At 41.9% G+C, this 19,890-nt stretch overlaps 1 protein-coding gene across 2 annotated transcripts in view; it reads right to left on the reverse strand.

Annotated features, from left to right (window-relative positions):
• Gpc6 (glypican 6) overlaps nt 1-19,890 on the reverse strand; it is a 951,185-nt gene that overhangs the window by 294,277 nt on the left and 637,018 nt on the right. For both annotated transcript variants that reach the window (XM_050150388.1, XM_050150389.1), the window contains one exon: nt 19,288-19,453. In XM_050150388.1, coding sequence (XP_050006345.1) covers nt 19,288-19,453 — 166 coding nt within the window. The remainder of the gene's footprint in view (nt 1-19,287; nt 19,454-19,890) is intronic.

Genomic DNA, 19,890 nt, shown 5'->3' on the forward strand with positions numbered 1-19,890 from the left:
TAGTTATCCTCTTGGCTATGGGAAGTAGACAAAATTGCCGGGGAGAAAATTGGGATCTTGGGGGTGGGGTGGGATGGGGATAAGGGGGGATGGGGAGAGAAAAGTGAGAAGGGGAGGATTGGGGGAAATTGGGGAAACAGGAAGATTGGGATAAAGGAAGGTTGGATAGGGGAGCAGGGAAGCACATATCTTAGTTAAGGGAGCCACCTTAGTGTTGGCAAGAGACTTGAACCTAGAGTGGCTCCCAGGAGCCCAAGGCGATGTCCCCAGTTAGTCCCTTGGGAAGCTGAGGATAGGGAACCTGAAATGACCCTATCCTATAGCAATACTGACGAATATCTTTCATATCACCATAGAACCTTCATCTGGTGATGGATGGAGATAGAGACAGAGACCCACACTGGAGCACTGGACTGAGCTCCCAAAGTCCCAATGAGGAGCAGATGGAGGGAGAACACGAGCAAGGATGTCAGGACCACGGGGGGTGCACCCACCCACTGAGACAGTGGGGCTGATCTATTGGGAGCTCACCAAGGCCAGCTGGACTGTGACTGAAAAAGCATGGGATAAAACCGGACTCTCTCATCATGGCAAACAATGAGGGCTGATGAGAAGCCAAGGACAATGACACGGGGTTTTGATCTTACTTCATGTTCTGGCTTGGTGGGAGCCTAGCCAGTTTAGATGTTCACCTTCCTAGACATGGACGGAGGGGGGAGGACCTTGGACTTTCCACAGGACAGGGAACCATGACTGCTCTTCAGACTGGAGAGGGAAAGGGAGAGGAATGGGGGGAGGGGGAAAAGGGTGGGAGGAGGGGGAGGGAAATGGGAGGCGGAAACTTTTTTTTTCCTTTTCTCAATAAAAAAAAAAAGAACACATTTGTGAACTTCAGTTTGCATACAACGCTCTCCACTCTTCCCGTAATGGGCTCTTCTTGTGTTTCTGGGCCCAAAGGGGGAAAAGATGCCGTATTCTTTCCTTCTAATTATTGAGAACTTCCTGCTCCTCACCCTGGTCCCCAGTTCTCTGTCCTGTGAACCTCATCTGGCCTCCTTCTTACCAGGTGATCTTTGACATTCTTTCTTGTGTGTGCTTGTCTTCATGTGTTATGTTAATAATTTTTTCAAATGCTAACTTTTCAAGAAATATTTAAAGCACTCCTTAAAAATACGACCTTCCTTCACATTTTAAGTAAGTCTGTAGAATAAATGTTTATTTAGAAGACGATTTCATTAAATGTCAGGATTACAGACCAACTGTGTGTCTGGAGTGAGATGCTGTGTGATTTGGGCAAACACTTAGCTACAGAGGCTCTAGAGTTATTGAGAAGTAAATGAAAAAGTGTTGGTAAACAGAATGTGATCTAAATGTGCGGGGTTGATATTTTACTGGCGTCTGGCATGATAATTTAAAAAGGCTTTCAAGTAACCTAATTAAATTTGTTTGGCAAAGATCATTTCTATTTTTCCAAACATGTTTCTCTGCTATAATGATACATGCAGTGACGGCATTGGCACAGGCCCAGAAACATTTTCAAACTCAAGTGAAATCATCTCAGTCCATATTACCCTAAAACCATTCAATATTATTTGCTATAGCTGTATCATTAAGATCCCGGCTAATTTCCCAGAGTCCACTTTTTCCACACCTCCTGGCTTCAGTTGGTGTAAGAACTCCATGAAATAGAGATCTGAGAACCAGAAGGAGCTGTACAAGGGCGTGACTATAGGATCATACATTCCCTCTCTACTTGTGTTCCACGAACTGCTTTTAGTTAAAGCCTGAAATCTCACTTGATTCCATTTATCCCCACTTCGAATACTGGGAACAAGAATGAATTCAAATATTTTAGTGACAGTTAATTTCTTGTTGGGTGCTTGTGGGGTAAGCAATTCCTTGTTGACTTTCTTCATTGTATTGCCCTCTAATGCCATCCCAGGATCCCAGTGCATTTGAGAGACATCCCCAGCCATGTTAAATGGACACTTGTAGATGCTCAGAAATGGAAGTACTGGGAGGCGGCTTCTAATTATAATTTCACAATCATCAATACTCTTGAAATAGACTAAGGGATTCTATACAGGCGGAATTCATGGACCCCCTCCACAGTTTCCAATTCTTTTCTCATTTTAAAGTTACTTCTCAGAGTGGCCATCTTCCCAATGGTTACACAGCATGGCTACCATTCGCTGGAAACTTGAATTACGTTTTATATGCGCTACACTTGGTCCTGACTAGGACGGAGGCACGCACCTTTTAACTAATGAGACAAGATTTAGAAATCGTAGGCAGCATGCCCAAGGACATGCAGAGCAAGTGTATTTAACTATCACCTCACTGAAAATGCAAACACAGAAAGGAACACAAATAAAGAAGAAATTCACAAAGTGAAAAATAATACAGCTCCGGGGATAGGCTTTCTTCATAAAAATTCGTGCCAAAAGAAATGAAGGTGGGCTCTGCAAGCCATCGCAAGGGCCAGCTCTACCACGGTCACTTGATTGCCTGTGTTTGAACTGTTATTACCTATGTTATTACACTGTTCCCTAGATCACACACGAGAGCAGATCCTGCTGAATCTGTTCTGAATGCTTTCTGGCAGCAGTGGGGGGTGGTAGTATATTATCTTGTGTAGGACCTTGGACAGCTTTCTCCAGTGCACGCTCACACAAGTTCAGTAGGGATCATAACCCACATGGTTCTTTTATTTATTTATTTATTTATTTATTTAAGATTTCTGTCTCTTCCCCACCACTGCCTCCCATTTCCCTCCCCTCCCCCAACCAAGTCCCCCTCCCTCGTCATCCCAAAGAGCAATCAGGGTTCCCTGCCCTGTGGGAAGTCCAAGGACCACCCACCTCCATTCAGGTCTAAAGGAGACAGAGACAGAGACCCACATTGGAGCACCGAACTGAAATCTCAAGGTCCAAATCAGGAGCAGAAAGAGAGAGAGCACAAGCAAGGAACTCAGGACCGCGAGGGGTGCACCCACATGGTTCTTCTATGATCCCTTAATGTAGACAGCTGGTAAGACTCCAGGGTAGAACGTTGTGGAAGCAAATCTACTACAAATGTCTAAAACAAGTGTCTCGTGTGTCATTGCTACAAGTGAGAAAAATATCTTAGAACCAAGCTGAAAGAGGGTAGACCCGGTCAAACACTGTATAAAGTTTTTGATCAAGGAGCAATAAACAATGAGTTCATGGCTGTGGCTCTGAGGGCAATTCCAGTCTCTGCCTCTTCAAAGTCTGATTATCTTTGGCTCTGGGTGGTGGGGGTATGGGGGAAGGATAGGGCAAAACCCAGACTGTGTGCTGAGCAGACCTGGCATCTTCCATAGCGGTGCCCTTACTGGAGGTGTGGCCGCGAGTGCACTCCTGCATCTCTTTCCTGCATTGCTATGGTGCCTAGATACAATCCTGCCTTGGCGGAACTTACCGCTAATAATGCTGTTGGTGCTACGTGCACCTTTCCTGACCACAGGGTCTACAGAGGCTTTAGTCATGACCATGGTAGGGACACTATCTCAGGGTAGTGCCACTTCCCTGGGGGGACGACTATGATATTTAGGGGTCCAAGATTGCCACACAACGTCCAAGTGATCTGTCTAGAACCTGAATCAGTATTTCGTGTTCTTTGCAACACTCTTGCTTTAGATTCATAGGCGCTAGTTGCTTATTGAGCCAGGCCAACCTCTGATTTTAGGAATAATTCTTCAAGTCATTTTTTCTTGTTTTATTTTAACCCAGTTATCACAAAAGACAGGAGTTTTAGATAAATATTACACACCGCCTGAAGGGCAAGCCCCAAATGTCTATAAACGGTCATCTTAGCATCATTTTGTCTTTGTAAGTTAAAAGGAAACTATGCTTTCATCTTCTAAGAAGCTAAATTATACAAATGTTAGCAGAGCATTTACATTTGGCATGTGTATTTAACAAGCAATTTCCTAGTTCCCAAAATATTTATTTTCGGTATCCTGCTTGCTTTTTATGACCTATCTACTCTATTTGAAATCTGTTCAATTTATACAATCAGAAAATTACTTTTTCATAATTGCGGTGATGATGGCCCTCTTCATATGCTAGTACTTGTTCCTGACATTTCTACGACAAGACATTCGTGATGAAGTCCAAACATATCATAAGCACTTGTGGGATGACGAAAATGCTTCCTGTACATTGAAAATATTGTTTAAAACAAGTCTGTGGCGACTTCCTTGCTAGTCAGAGCTTGACATGCATCTCATTCTTTTATTTTCTAGCTCGTTATGACTTTCTTTGAGTCTTTTTAGCAAGACTATCTTAGTTTAGAAAAGTCCTGCATGGTGTGTTGGGGGAAAAGTCCTGTTAATTTAGTTAAAAATGTCAAATTGGGTGACTTCCTTTTAGAGAACCCCACACATTTGTCTCCTCCAACACCCCTACTACGCTCTTTCTTCCCTTAATCTATGTGGAAGCATCTTTAGGAACACCCCCCAAAGGGTCAGCGTGATCAAAAGAGAACTTTTCACCCCCAAGGGAGAGAGTCCCAGCAGAGTGCCCCTCCTTCTGGAAGAAGGGGCTTTCCAGGAACTCACATTTATCCGCTCACGTGTGAAAGTGTGGGAGGGAGAAGCCAAAGAAGAAAGAAACCGATCAGCCTTTATCAGGTCGGCCAGAAAGGATGCAGTAAGAAGAAACGCCCGGGGTCAGGGTAGAGAAACCGTGACTTGGACATTGAGAGCAATGTTTCCATGTATTACGTCAATAAAGGGACAACTAAAGCCGACCAGGATGTCAGAGGACCTGGACAGAAACACAAACAGCCACAGGTACAGACTGACTAGACTACCAACGCATATAAGATATTTTAAAGACAGGTCAAAAAAAGACTCCAAGCAGCTTCAGAACAGTATATTTTCCTTATATCTCATAACTCCAATGAAGAAAACAAACAGAACACGCATGCACATATTATACTGAATCTACTCAATACGCATCTTAAAGGGAATGGCTGGCAATTCTAAATTAGAATCAGTGTGTAAACCCATGATCCTCCTGCTGGAAAAGGAAGTTGGAGGAGTAGGCGGGGGTGAAATGCATTTCTTAGTCTTGACTCAGCAAGAGTGTGAACTCACGGGTAAACACTCCAGATAAATGAGCTCATGGAAATGTACGTGTGTAACGAAACATGCTTCCTAAGTGTGTGTAGAGGTTTATACTTCAGTGGTAGTGAGATACCAGTCTCTACATTCTCCAGTTAGAGGAACGAGGACCTCTTAGAGAAGAGGCTGATTCCAGGACTGGGGGAGAGCAAACACAAAATCATCTTGAAATAACTTAAAGGCACAAATGAGGAACAGTTTCAAAAACATAGGGGTCACATTGAAGGATATACTCGTAACTGCAAGGATCTCTTAATGTATAAAAACTGGATCAACACAAGCAATGAGTTGAATATTTACTGGGTTATACCCATAGGATGCACATCCTTGAATCTGTAGTCACAGACACACACAAGGAAATAAAAAGAAATTAGTAGGAAAAAGGGAGCCATGGGGGTAGAATTCTAATCAGTGCATGTGCACAGAGGGAAAGAGGCAAGTGTGAGACCTCCCTTACACAAATACTACTATAATAGCTGCTGTCATTTGTTTAAAGGTACGCTCGTGGGTGACTACGTCGGAGGCAAAGATAGAGAGAAGGAGTATATTAGCTGGGACTTAAAATGTCTTGCAGGCTTAGTCCGCTTTGTGCTGTGGTAACAAAAGAAATTGGATAATGTCTGAGGAGTAGAAGTTCATTTGGCTCCTGGTTCCGGAGGCTGGCAAGTTGGAGTTTGCAGGGTAACAGCTGTTGAGGGGCTACATTCTCTGCTAGCACAAGACAGAAAGCACCTGTCTTTGTTAGGGTTTTAATTGCTGGGATGAAACACCATGACCAAAGCAACTTGGGGAGGAAAGGGTTTATTTGCTGACACTTCCACATCACAGTTCATAAATGAAGGACATCAGGATAAAAACTCAAGCAGGGCAGGAGCCTGGAGGCAGGAGCTGATGCAGAGGCCATGGAGGGGTGCTGATTGCTGGCTTGCTCCCCATGGCTTGCTTGATCAGCCTGCTTTTTATAGAACCTAGGACAAGCAGCCCAGGGATGGCATCAGCCACAATGGGCTGAATACTCTCCCATCAATTACTAATTAATAAAACGCCCTATAGACTTTCCTAAAACTCAATATTATGGAGCTGTTTTCTCAATTGGGGTTTTCTCCTCTCTGATGACTCTAGCTTGTGTTAAGTTGACATAAAACCAAACTAGGCAGGACAGCATCAAGAGTGAGTCTCACACACACACACACACACACACACACACACACACAGAGAGAGAGAGAGAGAGAGAGAGAGAGACAGAGAGACAGAGAGACAGAGAGACAGAGACAGAGAGAGAGATGCACACAGAGAAAGACAGACAGAGAGAGACAGAGAAAGTGAGAGAGTAGTGATCTTCAAAAGTCAAGAACACAGAAGAAAAGAAGAGTGAGAAACTACTGGAGACCTGAGAAGAGGAGGAAGCCATAGCATGAAAATGCTTGTGGAACCTGGAATTATATGCATGCTAGGATATAAGGAAAATACTGTGAGATGAACCAGAGGTACTAGACCAGGCCCATGGGTAAGGGTTTTGTGTCAAAGTTAACCTCCTTGGTTCATGCATTGTGCTCTGGTTATACACGTATGATTTTAATATTAGAATCAAGTGAGAAACAGATAAGGAGGCTGCTACTCTTTTGGCAGGAATTCATAAAATCAAAGTTGTTTTGACACAAATGTCAAAAATTTGATTTCAAGAAGGTCAAGATTGTATAGCAACCATCCAAAAAAACTAGCTCTTTCACGCGATCCCTGGGATATAAAGCCTAGATGGTAAAGCTAATGTCTATATTTTAACCCCTGATAAATAACAATCTTCTAATTGGAGTTGTACAGATATGGTTTTGGCTAAATGAATCTTGGAATAATAATCAAAAAATCATATGGTCAGGAGACTTTTAAGTCACAGAGAAGCACTCTCCGCCCCAAATTATGACCTAATCGGATTAAGTTGAGGGCTGCGGTTCAGTGGTTAGAGCCCTTGCTGTTCCAGCATAGGGAAAGGGTTCAGATCACAAGGCTACAGGTAAGGCAGGGTGCAGAAGAACACATCTGTGAGTCCAGGGCTCTCACGGTGAGATGGGAGGCAGATGCAGGAGAATTACAGAAACACGGTGGCCAGCTAGCCAAGTGTACCCAGCAGTAAATAACAACCAGACCCGTCTCATCCAAGGTAGAAAGGGTGGACCAACTACGATGTTTGAGGTTGTCCTCTGACCTCCACATGGGTAACATGGCTTCTACACACATGCACAAACACGGACTCATTTTTCATCACTTGAAGCGTGAAATTATTAAGTATGATATTACATTGTAGGTAACAAGTGCCCTAAAAGCAGTGCTGTCTAAATTAAAAAATAAGTGTCTTGGTACCTGCTAGAAGACACCAGCTTAATCTCTCTCTTCTTACCCTGTTAGTTAGTACAGATGGCTGTGGTTTTCCATATGAATGATTACAGATTTATCAGGGAAGATCACGTGATACTTTCTCAACTGCCTACACAGCTCTCAAGTGGTTATTCTTCTGCTTGATTAAGACATTTCAGTTAAAAAAAATTTGATTTTCATCTAATACATCTTGTAATAAGTTTGTCGAATAAGGCTCACACTGCATCATGCTGCATTTCCAAACTATTAATTTCTGCATCTTGAAAATGCCTGGACGTAACTCTGAGTTAAATTCTTATTTTACAACTTAAGAATTGATTTAAACTAGTTTTGCATGAGTACAAGCACTCTGATAATCAGACATCACAGGCCAAACTGCAGTAGAATTGAAATATGACACAGCAGAATTCGTGATAGTTTTAAAGTCTAGAGTTATCTGTGAAATGATAGATTTCAGCATTTAATTCCACACAAACAGTTAATGAACCTTAATAGCAACTCCGTGAAATTCAATTAAAAGGAAACGAAATGGTATTTCAACAACAAAGAGCCATATTTTTAGTGCCCCAAGGCCACTATTTTACTGTTTAAAAATTTGATCTTAAAAGCCAAACCTCCCATGTGTGTTAAGAAAAACAAATGTAAATCATCCCAGAGAAAGCAGAGGACTGAATGCAGCCACTAGGCTCAACCTTTGCTCCGAGCCACATACTGCGACCTCAAATGATTGTTACAGGCCCGACCTTTCTTCTTACTTGGTTCTGGCTGCCTTCCAAAGAGGGACAGGTGGTTTTAGGGCTTTTTCATAGGTTATAAACCAAATAATATTTCATGGTTTTCACCTTTATTTGGGCTGAGCAGAAAGCATTTGACAAAAGTCACTGCAGAAGTTTGGAGAAATAATTTATACTCTAGGGCATTCTTAAATCAGTAACTTTACAATATGAAATTCAAAAGATAAGTAAGCAGAAGTGGCTGCCCCTTCTAAGGCGGCGCTGCAAAAGCTACATCATGCATCTTTGTGCTGTTCCTTTGGGGTCCTCGGCATCCAGAATCCAATGAATAGATTACATCGGTGCTTGTGTGTTGAGTTTCATCGGCGACAACTGTGCCATGGGGCACGCAATGAACTCAAAGTCCGCTTTATGATTTATGGAATTCTTGCCAGAGAGGGGGAAATTAATTCCTTTGGGGAATTTTATTGTTGTTGTTTATGAAATTAACTTTCTTCGTGCCTCAACTTGAACTTCAGAATTTTGGTGATGGCCGGAAATGAACAAAGTAATCCAGGACTCCACGTACTGAAAAGGACAACACCAATAGAAATTCAGTTTCCCACTAGACTGGCTGCAATTATGAAATATCACGGTATGGGGTGAGGGAGACCAGCAGAGGGTGTCTGAGTGAGACAATGCCCTGTGGGGAGCACTCAGGCCTGTGTGTGCTGGAGCAGAAGCTGAGCATGCTCCTGTTTGTAGTGTTCTAGCTACACTTAATTAGAAAGTCTGGGGGAGGGGTGCGTAGACACCGCTCATTCTGAGAGTGTGTGTATAATGAGTAGTCTTCTTAAATATTTCACATGAGTGGTAAAGACAGTACAAAAAATGTCAGAAAAAGAATAATCGGGCACTTGTGTGAGCCCAGGAGCAGGGACTCGGGACAGATGCCAGTCCAGGAGCAGAGACTTTGGGCATCTCTGTTAGAGCTGTTTCCAGATGCTGGCCACAGAGCCCTTTGGGACTTGGAAAACCACCAAGTGATTCTTGCAATCCTGGCTTCTGCCTTCGGAACAGAGAACACCACCATTTTTAAACATCCAACTGAGCATGTCCATTTTTTTTTTTTTTTGGTCTCACTGTCTCTCAAATACAACAAACCTAAGAAGATTAAAGAAATCCATCACTTCCGTTCTCTGAACCGGCTCTTCTCTCTGCCGACAGCACCATCTTCCCTGGAACGCCTATTCCAGCTGTGGCTGATGCATTTCTCCTTTGCCTCCACATTTAGACTTCTCTGTCTGTGGCGTCTTACAAATTTCCCACTGCTATTCTGCCAGGGTTGCTGCTTTCCTTCCTGCTTCATGCCACGCTTGGATGACGCATCTGGTGCGTTTTACCCACCTGAATCTATTCTTTACTTAGCTGTCAGATTGCCTCTTAGATTCTGCCATTCCTTGGATAAAAGAGCCCCGTGGTTTGCCATTGCTTTCGAGACAAAAGAAAGCATTTAGACTGTCTTGAAATCTCTGAAATGGAATCCTAACCACGCCGACCTCCAAGGACACAGAAGCAGGATTGTCCTTCTTAATATGACTGGTTTCTCCACCCTAAGCTTGTGGTTCATGCCACTGTCTCCCCATGTTGCTGTCGTTAACTGCTGCTCACCTGAGACCAGAGCACGGCACTGCTTTCTCTGCCGGGAAGGGGCCTACCTCCCAGGAACTAAGAGAAACCCAGAAGCAGAAATCAGGAGCGGACTGGATGGTGGAATGCAACCCTCTCATCTCCTCCTTCAGCTCCTGTGTTAATGATGGCCTGACCAATTTCCTTACTTCTTGCTTTGTCTCTTTGGTTGGCATCTCCATGGTGTCTGGATGTTCGCACCCACCCGCTTCCATGCTCTGATGCTTCCTATTTTCAGACCTATTTGCCATTCTCCGTTCATGGGTTTTTCACCTCAGCAGGGACCCATGTTGTTTCTGGGCTCATGGCTGACTTTGTTAACACATCTTATGTCTTAGTGAGTGATATGCACTCTCTAGCTTAGTCTTCACAGGAATAAGAGGAAAATGCTCTCATATCATATCTGTTGACGCGAAGAAGGCAACTCATGGTGTTTTTACACAGCGTTGTTTAAGTCGTGCAGACTGTAAATGAGGTCAGCAGGTCTCAAACCCACAGAGTGATCTGAGGACTTGAACTCCTAACTAAGGCTCTCCCACTTAACTCAACTCTGTTGTGAAGGTACACATCTCATCTGTTCTGAAAATCAGGTCTTAAGCCTTAAGATTAGGTTGCACGGCCTTCTCCTGTGCACATGTAACTAGTCCATAGCATGAAGGAAAGCACCTGATAGAGATGATTTGAAAGAGAACCAGACAGAGTGAGAGGCTGAATTGCATCATTTCAATTAAAGGAATTTTAAGATCTGAGTCTACATTATTCATTAGTAGCCATTATCTACACATGATGTATATTTGAATCAAATTATTCCATTTCACACCTAAGCATGTCAAATATGTATTTGCCAGGTACATTTAAACAAGAGTAGGTGGGAAACGGTCAAAAAGCTGGTTCCTTGGACACATTAATGATATCTGAGGCACTCGACAGCTACATTTTATTAAATATACACACATTAAAAGTTAAAAAAAACATGAAAAATTCAACCAATTCATCTGACTAGTCTTACGTTAGATGCTGCACGCAACAACTGGGCTACTGGTACTACGCTGCACTGCAGATATGATGGAGAATTTTCCATCATCAAAGAAGATCACTTAAGAGAAGAGAGCTGGTGTCCCAGCCTCAATCACGCCCTCGATTTACCCTAGTAATCCATGTATCTGGACACTAAAATTGATTTCCTAAAACCATACTAGGAGTCATCTGGTACAGTCTGCTAAGAATCCATGCTTTGAACACACATCTTACCGCCTTAATTTACATCTTGTGTGGCCCTGGGTAGTCTACTTAACTTCCCTGGTCTCAGTGTATGCATCTGCCAAGTGAAGTTTATAATGCTGGCTTCTTAACAGGGCTTTGGTAGGGATTAAAACAGTAAAATAATTCTCATGTTGTCTGGTGTAAAGTAACCAACAAATACCAGCTTTTCGTGTTTCTACAATTCTCCAAATGGGGCCTAGGTTTGAATAAGTGCATAGAAGGCTTATTATAACTTTTAACATTTTGGCTGCTGTGGATATGGACACTGGAATACTGTGTTACAAGCAAACAGCAAGACAAGTGTAAATATTCTTTTGTGGACAAGTTGAGGAAGTATTATCAGGATACGACGTAAAAAAAGTATGATATACACACGTTCAGTTGTGCCTCCAGGTATTCCCAATCATTGGAAATTCAGCCTAAAGTACTGTCATGTTGTCAAATGCAAGAGAGGGGGTTTATTCTTAGGAGTTCGCTCAGGATTGTTGATGATGTGAGTTTGAGACTCCTTGTTTTGGGACTAGAGAACAAATTTCTCTTACTATGTTCAATTCCTAAGAGTTTGGAGCACCAGATTATATCAAAGACAGGTTCCTACTGGACTGAGCTGGGGCAGAGGCACTGACTCAGTTTTTCAATCTAAAAACCACTTCAATTCTGGAAATCCAAAAGGTGAACGGGATCCAGGAGTTTTTTTCTCTTCTTCTGACCTACTTACCGTTTATAGTATAATCTCAGACCCCTCATTAGATCATCTATTTCTTGATCATTGGGGTGTTAGTGGTGAATACTCTTAGGCTTGTTTGACATTTCATTGTCTATAGTCCCTTACTAGAAAATTCTTGTACCTTAAAGAATACAAACGGAATACACACAGGCATATCAGCACTTTAAGGATGCTATATATTTAACTGCTTATATTTCATTGTCATTTTTCTAATTTTTACTTTTTCAGAGTGAAATAAAGAAAATTCTTATTGAAACAAATAATTAAAATCCACGCAAAGAGAGAAACCGAAGACATTCCTTTTATGTGAGATTCATATATAATCTGTTACTTCAAGTCCAAAGAATACTTCGTGCTCAATTTTAATTTAAATTCTCTCTTGGCCGTCTGATGAAGTATTAATAGATACAATATTTTTAGGTGAGTGGCAACCTCAACGTTTTGCTATACCATGACGCGGCTCCGAAGTTTAAATTGCTCGCACAAGTACCTGTATTTATCTTTAGAGTTAGAGGATGAAATAAAAACATGTTTTGGGTGCCCAAGGCCACACATCTCAACCTGATTTTCACCCCTGGTTCCTTGGAGGACTGATCCCAATAGATAAATCACAGATCAGTAAGATGGAGGGAATATGTGTTTTTAAAGGTGTCATCTATTACCAGGGAAGAAAAAGCCTAAGGAAAATAAAAAGTCATTTTAAGAATAACTCAAATGTGATCATCAGTTCTCCTGTAGACGACTGCAGATCAAACGGCCTGTTAGAAGAGCTGCTGAGCACTGAAACATTTCCACAAGAGTTGCATTCATACGCAAAGCAGCAGCCCGGTGACACCGTTAACACAACTGTCACCGAGATACTTTGATATTGCATGGCCACTGCACACAAGGATAAGATATTTGGCTCAAAATAAGGATCTTCACAGTAGCTGCTGTCTTGGTTACCTTTCTATTACTGTGACAAAACCCGATGATTAAAGCAACTTATAAAAGAAAGGGCTGAATTTGGCTTAGAGTTTCAGACAGTTAAGAGTCCGTGATGGGGAAGAAAAGAGAAGGTGGCAGCAGAAACTGAGAGCTCACATCTCTATATTAAAGTAGGAGGCAGACAGTGAGGGCACACTGGGAAGAACTCCAGCCTTCTGAAACGTCAAATACTTGCCCTAGTGATACAACTCCTTCAACTAGTCCGCACCTCCCAATTCACTCAACAGTTCACTAACTGGGCATCAAATACTCAGACATATAAGCCTGTAGCTGCAGTTCTCATTCAGACATCACAGCCACCAACAAGGGTCTGAGTGTGATTGAAATAGCAGAGACCCCTCATCTCTGTTCTTCTCAATTCATCACCAGAGGCAGCATTTGCTGGTTCTTGCCGTAAGTTTGCTGTTTGCGAACAGTTATGTGGTGTAATGTTTTCCAGAACAATCTACTTACTTATTCCAACTTCTCTTTCTTATTTTCTAGTGTCTAAGATACAATTCCTACTAGCACACAGTGCTATTATTACCTGAAATTGAAACTGCTAAGGATATTGCTGGACTACTGCTGTAGTATTTTATTTTTACTGCCCTTTGGGAATGTGTTTCATTCAACAGTTAAAGAGCACACACAAAGACACACAGACACACATATACACACACATACACACCCATGCCTTCAAGTATTTTACTTTCTCCTGATAATGCCCAAGTACTTCCATTATACTTTGAATGTGGAAAAAATGACAATATATTTCCAAAGTCAAGTATAACTTGCTAAAAGCAAGTGCCTGTTGATAAAACTAATTAAACTATTTGTCTATAGAAAATATTAAAACTGAAGTATAGGCAAAGATGAATGAAAGAATACAAAGGGAATTTGCTAACTGCTTGATATAATTTTGGTAAGCTCTGCTTTCTCTTGCAAACAAAATCTTTCTTTGGTTGGTTCCTTGGTGAACTTGATAAGGCATAAAGGTATTTCATTGAGCCTCATTCCCAATGATATATCTCATTCCCTATAAATGCTATAATTGCAAAAACACTTGTGTACATATTGAGTCATGAATATGATCTATCTTCAAAATGTAGTTTAGATTATCTAATGGGTATCAATTAATAAATAGGAAACAGAATAATTACAATCATTAAATTTATAGAATTGAGTGTGTAAGGAAGAGAAATAGGTGGATAGATAAGAATTAAGATGGGCGTAAAAATCACACATACACACACATTCACTCACCTAGAATGACAAAGTGAACATAACATCTAGGAATTTTACATTTAATGTCCATTGTCTGTTTTGAACCATTGAGAAAATTCTATGATTTAGAAGGAAAATCACCAACATCTGTGTCTCTCGAGTTTCTAACTCCTAGATCAGCAGTAGTGAGCTCTAAGGTCAAGGGATGCCTGGTTCTGTATTTCCTAAGTAGCCTGTTCACTGTGATGCCCTAACAGCATCAACTCTATTGCGGCACAGAGAGACACTCTCACACGTGCAGAGGCCAGAAACAAATTGCTTGCTTTAAAACCTAGGCAACTGATAACAAACGCAGACAAAGGAAAGTATCTGGGTATCAGTAAAGTATTTTCTTCTTCTGTTTCTTTATATTACTGTTTTAAGCCCCTGATGAGTAATTACTATTGCATATAAATTAGTCCAGCATTGCAGAGAGAACACAATATTTGATAAGTGGTTGCAAGGAATGAGAACTATCTCTCAATAACTGCAAAAGGAAGGCCAAGAGTTAGGTGACAATTAAGTTTCTACTAACAGTGATTCTCTGTGTTCCCTGGCTGTCGTGGAACTTGTTCTGTAGATCAAGTTGGCCTCAAACTCACTGAGATCCACCTGTCTCTGGCTCCTGAGTGCTGGGATTGAAGGCGTGCGCCACCAGTGTCTGGCTTATCATTCTTTAGAAGTCTTTCTTGGCATTCTTAGGAGTGCAGGAAGACAAAAGCTCACTAACAGCGAGACCAGAGTTGTAAGTAATTGCTTGGCCTTTGTCCCTCAATTTGAGATCTGTGTTCCTGGACTATATTGTTGCACAGATTCTTAAATTTCACAGAGTGGAGATGAGAAAGCATTGAAGGCTGATGGTGAAAGCAATACCTCTCAAGTTGTTCTAGTCCTTCAGTGGGAAAGGGATCATTTTCTATGCTACAGGCCTACAGGGTTTTTAAACACGCTATTTTAGGGTGTATCAGACAAGGTCGCATAAAGCCTACTGTGAAATGCTCAGCGACTAAAGAGCTTCTTACCCGTTCTATGTTATGGAATTTCATGCTCAAGAATGTCTTTGAAATAGTAGTTTTCTATGCAAGTGCTTAAAACGGTCTCTCGGGTCTATCTGTGTAAAAGGTAACCATCTTACAGTCTTGTATTATCAAAGAAAATCTGTGTTTGTTTGGTGTGCACAATAAATGTTTATCTTCTAATTTTAAATATGTTTTAATCTAACATCATTTCCCCCAAACAAAAAAAGGAGTACAAAGCCAGGCAGTGGTGGCGCACGCCTTTAATCCCAGCACTCAGGAGGCAGAGGCAGGCGGATCTCTGGGAGTTCGAGGCCAGCCTGGTCTACACGAGCTAGTTCTGGGACAGGCACCAAAGCTATAGAGAAACCCTGTTTCGAAAAAAAAAAATCCAAAAAAACCTCCCAAAAAAACAAAACCAAACAAACAAACAAAAAAGGAGTATATACGATTTACATCGAAGACTCCACTTTGTAGGTTTTGAGAAGTCATTTGTGTACCAACGTTTCAATGTATTCTGCAACCCTCATCCATCAACTGACTGAACACAGTTTCTCTGCAGCTAGCGCTAGTTTGCAAGTTGATAGTAGCAGCTGCCACAGTGGAAGTTCCAGGTTCATCATCTGATTTGTTCTGGCTGCCGCCAGGGATACAGGATTTTCAAATTACTCAGTTGCTTGGGATTACATTAAAAATAGCAGATCTACAAAGGGACACACAAATGTCTCTATCTTGCCTGAGTTGTTTCCATTTATTCTGTTAAAGGGTGTATGTTATTGAACATGGCTTTCCTCAAACAGGGGCCATACCTAGCTTCTACTCTACCACATGTTTACACCAAAGCCAGAGTGATGACGGGCTCAAATTAACAACAGAATGCTACTAAAAGGGGTTCCATATGCAAACTTTTCCCTGCAAAAGTTTTTAAATTAATGTAAACACTTATTCTTTTAAAGAAAATAATTTTGCACATAGGTGCCATCCAGAAGCTTGAATGGGACAAACTGTGTGTTCTTACAAAGAAACAGATGGCTAAGCGCCTCTGCGGACCTTCAGTGCCTCAAATGGGGACCGTCTCCTGCTGTTCCTGATAGTTACATCAGGATAGAAACGACCTTCATGTTCCTCCGGGGTACTGTCTAGCTTAGGGTGCTCACACATCACTGATCCACTCTGTCTGATCACCAAGGAGATGCGGTCTATGCTTTATCCTGGAAGATGCCTCAGGCTGCTAGGATACAGGTCAAGTCCATGGCTACACTGTTAAACCAATGCTTCTAAAGCAGGCTCAGTTTGGTCTAATAGACTTCTAACTTTTAAAGAACATGAAACTTCCTTTTAAAAAAAAAGTTTTTCATTTTCCCTATATCTTAGTAATAATCTCGAGAGCTGCTTCTCTAAAGGGCTCTAAGTGAAACTTGCCACAGACGGGCTAAAGAGTGAGTCTGGAACAGACTCCACATCCACAGGGCTTCAGAAGTGGATGGGATAGCATTGGGGTTTCCACTCCCTCGATTGAGTAGAACACCTCACCTTAGCCGTGAACTGCCTTTCTTCTGACACAATCCAGACACCAACTGAATCCTCAGTTTCTACCCTTTTCAATTGAGTCTTGACAACGCCAAGATTGTGAGAACCAGCAGTGAGTTGACTCTGGCTTTACTGACAGCTGGCAGCACACCACAGTTGATATTTATATTTTGAGTGAGTACATAATAACTACAGGAAAACAGAATGGAAGTTCTATACAGTTTACATAGACAGCAGAAATGGCACAGAAGAGAGGTACAGGGTTTGATGAGTAGGTATGTGGGAGTGAGGGGCCGTTGGTGTTTGCCAGAGAAAAGCTTTTACACAACAGTGTTTGACAGACTGCCAACTTCCTCAGTGAATTTTACCACTGCCTTTACGAACACCATAACACTGCCCACCTTGGGAGTATCTATCTGTGTAGAAAATGGAATCGGCACTTCTGACTAATTCGTATAACACATGTGAGACTAACATTGCACATTTCGGTAAATATTAGCAAGAACATATTCTGCTCTCTGATTTCCAATGCCATAGCAAAACAGGAGAAAGAAAACCAGGAGAATTATCTCATGGCACACTAAGACAGATAAAGGAGAAATGAAGGAGGCATTTGAGATGAACCTAGGTAAGATCGCCATTACTTCTACTTTTCATTAAAATATAACTAACCATAGGGGAGTTCATATTTCTGTTTTTTTAAATCAACGGATTTTGTTTTAGATATTAAATTTCACATCAAACTGGCATCCAGTTACCCAGGAGATCTCACCTATAAAGGATTGTTTTAAGTTAGGACAGCTGAAGGGGATTAAAGGGAAGAAATTATGAAGTAACTATTAAGGGCCAGCAATGGCTCAGTGGGTAAAGGCCCTTGCCACCAAGCCCGAGCTTGATTCCTGGGACTCACAAGGTGCTGGGAAGAGAGACCCAATACACAAATGATTCTCTCTGACCTCCACATGCACGCCTTGCATAAACGCACGCACACACACACACACACACACACACGGTAATTAAATCTAGAAAAAAAAAACTTAAAAGCAACTTTTGTTCTTAAATTTAAAAAGCCTTTACCTTCTCAAGCATACTTTATTCTACACACCGAGATCCACACATGAGCTTCCGTCAGTTGTCCAGCCTGACTAAAGGCGTTAGTACTAGCAGCCAAGGCAATTTCAGCCTACAAGTATAAATATGACTGCGAAGGACTCTATGAAGTTCACTCTAATTTAAAAATATGAAACTTTTTTTTAGGCTTTTTAGGCGAGATTGCATTTTTATAAGCATGATTGTGCTACCTTACGTTTGCTACTATTAATATAAATCTTACATGGCAGAAGAACATATTTATTCCTATATTTCACTCACACATACTTGGAAATTTTAGTGAAGAATTACATCACTGCGCTTTTATATAAACTAATCCAAGTCCTGAAGACGTATCCCTCAGTGAGAACTGTTTGAAAAGCAGACGTTCACTCAGTCATTCTGAAATGGTCCTGAGATTTTATTAGATGACTTCCTGTTTAATCTACCCACAGTAAAAGCATCTCTGTTTAACTTCAGGCATATTTACTCCGGTCTTCTTAAACCAAGGAGTGAGCCAGCAAAGGGGTTCCACTGGCAAGGCTGCGTTTTTGAAACTCAGCTTACTGGTGCAGTGCTAGGCCTTCCTAAATTCTAACCCATCTTAGTCCCTTTTTTATGTCCTCCCCAGATCTTCCGAACTGACAGAAGGCTCTCCTTGTCATTTCGCTGAGAGGTTTGCATAAACGATGAAGGCTCGGGGCTCTCTCCGAGGCTGACAAATTCAGGCCCTATTTTCAACTCGGCTTGTCACTCTGTAATTGCAGCAAATGCAACCGAAAGCACTTTTCCTTGAAGGCCATTTGACAGAGGGGATGAAAACACATTTACTCTTTCAAGGCTTGTGTGTTTTCCTGGGAGAGGCCTGCCTCTAAGATTTGCCCTTTCTTCCTTAGAGAGCTATTTGGGAAATATGTCTGGGCAGAGGCACAATGCAGAGCCTTCTCCCTGCATCCTCCTCCTCCTCCTCCTCCTCCTCCTCCTCCTCCTCCTCCTCCTCTTCCTCCTCCTCCTCCTCTTCCTCCTCCTCTCTTTTCCTAACTTCTGAACCCTTCTCTGTTGGGAGCCTTTCTTTCTTCAGGATGAGATGGGAAATCTACAAGTGCCAATGAAAACACTGAGTTCCCTTCCTTCTTGCAACCTGAAAAATTGCTTCACAAATCTTTGCCCTGGTTAAGTTACTACAAATAAAACCAATACCCTGAGTGATTATTCTTTCAGTACCATCCTTTGGTAACTCTTTCTTTTCAAGAAATTCAAATTCAGTAAAATAAGCTGGTTTGGATACAATTGGCTTGCATATTCTGGGGAGGAAGTCCCCTGGAAAACACAAGGAAGTCTTTCTTTGCAGGATTTAACAAATGGGAAAATTGCAAATAAAGTTTTGAAGTTGCCAAAAGCTGTTTCAAGCTCTCTAAGTCATCAAACCTTCTGAACCCACGCAACCATCAAATACCACAATCGCTTTGCGGTCTTAGGTGGCTCCTGGACCGGTTGAGTGTGACTTACCTATGAAGAGATTCCACTCAGTGTCCAAATCCGCCTGGTTGGCTAGACAGCCCTTCATGACGTTGAGACAGTAGTTGTTGCAAGGTCTCACGGTAGGCAAGCCTCGGCAGTATGGGCAGTACAGCATCTTCATGAGAGCCCGGATGCACCCGGGGGTGGGGCTCACCTGTAAGTGTATAAGATAGGAGAAAAAAAAATCAGAATCAAAGAGAGGAAGGGGAGGGGAAGAAGTCATGCTCTCCTCAGTCATAGGAGACAAAGTCAGAGCCGCTCCGCTGAGCCTTTGGCAGTCACAGGCTTGAAGAAGCTGGGAGGAGCGGAGTTTTGATATTAAGTTTTGATATGCAACTGGTAAATTTTTATTAGATGCTTGTGCTCAGTAAAGTAATCATTTCCTGAAAGGCTCCTGCCTGCATTCTGCTTTCTTTCTGGCATTCCAATTCAACCTCAAACATGGATGCTGTTTCATTGTGGCAGAGTGTGAGTTGGCAGAACCATGGACAGACAAACTTGAAAGGCAGAGATCCATACAGACCGAGTCGCTATTAGAGTTGCATGTGACACCTTTAGCAAAGCCTTCATCTGGTCACTCGGTTCCTTTAC

Source organism: Alexandromys fortis, unplaced genomic scaffold (genome assembly GCF_014885135.2).
Source record: "Alexandromys fortis isolate MF-2015 unplaced genomic scaffold, M_Fortis_MF-2015_v1.1 scaffold_66, whole genome shotgun sequence".
Taxonomy (NCBI): Eukaryota; Metazoa; Chordata; class Mammalia; order Rodentia; family Cricetidae; genus Alexandromys; species Alexandromys fortis.